Source organism: Poecilia formosa, unplaced genomic scaffold (assembly GCF_000485575.1).
Source record: "Poecilia formosa unplaced genomic scaffold, Poecilia_formosa-5.1.2 Scaffold2803, whole genome shotgun sequence".
Lineage (NCBI taxonomy): Eukaryota > Metazoa > Chordata > Actinopteri > Cyprinodontiformes > Poeciliidae > Poecilia > Poecilia formosa.
In genome coordinates, this window is record NW_006802742.1 from 1 (window position 1) to 3,394 (window position 3,394).

General features: G+C 40.5%; 1 protein-coding gene across 1 annotated transcript; it reads left to right on the plus strand.

Annotated features, from left to right (window-relative positions):
• Positions 1-83: 83 nt before the first annotated feature.
• LOC103133371 (FH1/FH2 domain-containing protein 3-like) lies at positions 84-2,744 on the plus strand. The gene is made up of 3 exons (XM_007545134.2): positions 84-382; positions 1,530-1,691; positions 1,785-2,744. Exons 1-3 carry the CDS (start codon positions 145-147, stop codon positions 1,865-1,867), a joined length of 483 nt encoding a protein of 160 aa, XP_007545196.1. The 5' UTR covers positions 84-144; the 3' UTR covers positions 1,868-2,744.
• Positions 2,745-3,394: the final 650 nt, after the last annotated feature.

Below are 3,394 nucleotides of genomic sequence, written 5' to 3' on the forward strand. Positions count from 1 at the left end.
AAGCCGCTACTTTTACTTCATGGTGGAAAAGTACAGAATCCAAAAGCATGCTGAAAGAAACAATTATGAAAACAAAGCATTGAAAAGTTTATTGTGTGCCTTTTAAATTAACTAACTTCTCCTATTTTCAGTCTGGGAAAGGCTATGAAAAGAGGCACGTTTAAAGTTTTCACCTCTTTCCTTAAACCCTTGCAGAGCGGTAAATTTGGAGGGGCCTCCTCAGACCCACAGGAGAGTCAGTCTCGGGGTATCCAGGGTGCTGACGACGCAGCGGAACATGAAAACATGAAGGCCATGTTGAAAACTGGTCTGACGGATGCAGAGAGCAGCACATCCACAGTGCCCGGCCTAAGGAATCGTACCAGAGGAGGCAGCCTCAGAGGTCGGTCAGAAAGCAGTGGTACTTTATAACTTGTGAATGTGTGCTTTTATGAAACCATCAATGGCACAGGCACGAGAATTATAAGCTTTACCCCGTCGTGCAATCTCATCAGGTCTGAGTTACGATGAATGATTTTTTGAACATCATCAAATGCTTATCGTCCAATTATTTCAAACATTTCCCCTTTTGAACAACTTCTGGTCACATAACTTGTTGAGTAAAGAAGAAAAATCAAGCTAAATGTTCAAAATTGTGTAATATTGACATCATGATTAATCTACTATTTTGATTTTTTTCTAAGGCTGTGTTTATTTTCTAAGGTATCCAGTCTATGGTTTGTGTTCAAATCCCTAAAAGTTCAAAGAAAAAAAGTTAAATGTGCAAAAATAAATAAATAATATAACATTGTGCTGAACAGTAACATGCATGTCACTCCCACAAGATCTAGATTTGTTACCATAAAAAAATCAATTAATACACAGAACAATCCAATCTGCTGCAATTTCCTTTGTTTCTGCACTGGATTCACAAAGCTCATTGCATTAAGCAGGTGGGATCAGTTTACATCTATTTTTACTTTAAGTCACAATTATTCCCTCCTCGGCCATAAAACATTCAGTAAGAGAAATTATTGACCAAAATATCAGTCAAACCTCACACATAGACAGAATGATTTTCATCTTTTTTTTAATAACCCTGAGCTGCTTTTAAGCAAATCCATCAGCCCACCAAGACATGTTTGCCTCTTTTCCATTTGCTACTTTAGTAGGGAGTATTTTTGATACATATCTGAAGAAATAGGTCAAGACAGACTTTAAGAAAGCTGCGTTTGCTTCTATTGTAGTTTACTCAAAAACATGCAAATTTAGAAAATCTTTCCACAAGTGCACGCAAAAGACCTCATTCAAATCTGGTCAAACTGCCTCAGTTCAGAGAGACACAGTTTAAAGAGGTTATTTACGGAGCAGATCTTCCTTTTCATCGAGAAGCAAACTTAGCTTTTCCCCCTATTTAGCTTCCTCAAATGTCATTGTGAATACGTGAGTTAAAGATTTAGCCATGTCATTCATGGAACTTGCAATCTCCTAACTCATTTGCTCCAGCATATCATGTTAGTTTTCATTTGGTTCGGCTGCGTTTGTTCCAGGACGTCTTGCTCCATGGTGTTCTGCCAGCGATGACCCTGTGAACTGCACGGACGACACAGCCGACGAGATCATGGAGAGGATCGTTCGATCCGCCACTCAGGGGCCCGGCCCGAGAACGCTACCTCGCGAAAGGAGACGATCCCGACTTAACAGGAAATCATGTGGGTGCTGTGTGCGCAAATATGATCAAAAACAAGAAATGCCTCTGCTACCTTCGTTTTCATTATTGTTGGTTTTCCCTCTCGACCACACAGTAAGGAGGACGCTGAAGGGCGGCTTGACGACAGAAGAGGCAAATGCTCTCGGCTTGTCTGGTGGCTCGGAGCTGCAGGTGTGAGGAAGACCACAATCGCGCTGGACATTAAGACGACTGTCGGCCCTTTCACTGCCCCCCTAACTTCTGATCCAGACTGGAAACCTCCGCCCCCCTCCCCGTCCCCACCTCTCTAATTTGGCACTCAACCCACAGCGAGCTGGGATGAGCTGTTTGGTTTACGCACTGTGATACAAGCGAGAGGGGAAAACCGCTGCGAACGATCTTAATCTTAAACCTGTGGGCAGGAAAAACGGCTTTGCATTCAAACCACTAAGCTTGGCTTTTGCTGGATGATCACAGAACGGCTGCTTTCGCAAGGCTTTGTCACGGTCATCCTTCAAACGCGACTCGCGTCCGAGTGCCCACAGAGGTTTTTTTCTTTGTTTTGCGTGCGCCTAAGGCTGTCAGTGCACGAGCTCCAATCCCTGCAGCCTTCCCTGGATCCAAAGGGTTGAATGTGGCAGCAGAACCGGAACCCTTAAAATGACCTTTTTTGCCGGGGGGTTGAACAACGTATAGCTGAGCTAAATGACATTTCATCTATTGAATAGATGGCTTAGTGAAGATGGTTATTTTGTTGTTTACTACTGGGGTAATTTTGTGTTTCATTTTGGTCCGAAAAGGTGCTTAAAAAAAAAAAAAAAAAGGAACATTTGCACTGGATGTAAACGTTGGCTATCGTTGGAATGTGAGATGCTTGACACTGATGAAACACTCTGACATCTTGACTCTGACAATATGCTCGTCAATGTGCCAGCTATTCAGCGGCACAGTTTTTAACCTGACTGAAGTGGACAGATTCAAGGCAGAGGCGCATTAGTTTACAGGTGAAGAAGGAATTTATTAGTGTAGGTATTTTTTTTTTTTTTTTTTTTTTTTTTTGAAGATTATAACGAAACAAAATGTTCAGTGTTGCGTTGTTGGATCAATTCTTAAATAAAAAACTAAAAAGGCTGGCAAGTATTCAAGGGAGGCAGGAACAGTTAGTACTCTTTCTAAAGTTGAGTTGTATTTTATAGAAACTATGAGCTGCACATTTCAGTGCCTTGCGAACAGTTATTTATTAAGACGCTTTCAGGGACATGTGATCACATATTGTTACTACAGATGTGCAGTTTGTGTATGAGAAAATTATTTTAATGTTCATCAGTCGATGTTTTTAAACCCATCATGGCAAAATAACTTTTTTTTTTATCTTTATGAAGATAATGTAGTTTCTACAGCTTTAAGTTGTACGTCATCCGAGTCCTACCATTTAGCCTTGGTGTAAAATTAGCGCACATGCAGATCGATTAAGGTAAAGGAGATGTAACAATTGGCCAAACTAAACTGTAGTTTAACATTAAAGGAGTCACTTTGTCCTGTGAAGGATATTTGAGTATTTCTTTTTTTTTTTTTTTTTTTTTTTATTAGTTTATTCATCTCTGTTCTTTATTGCGGTAAGATTTCACCTAATATATTTTGTCTTCAAAAATTCTGACTACGGATGCCAAAAAGGCTGTCTCATTGTGTATTCCCTGAATTCCCTAGATTCTCACCTTAGCTATG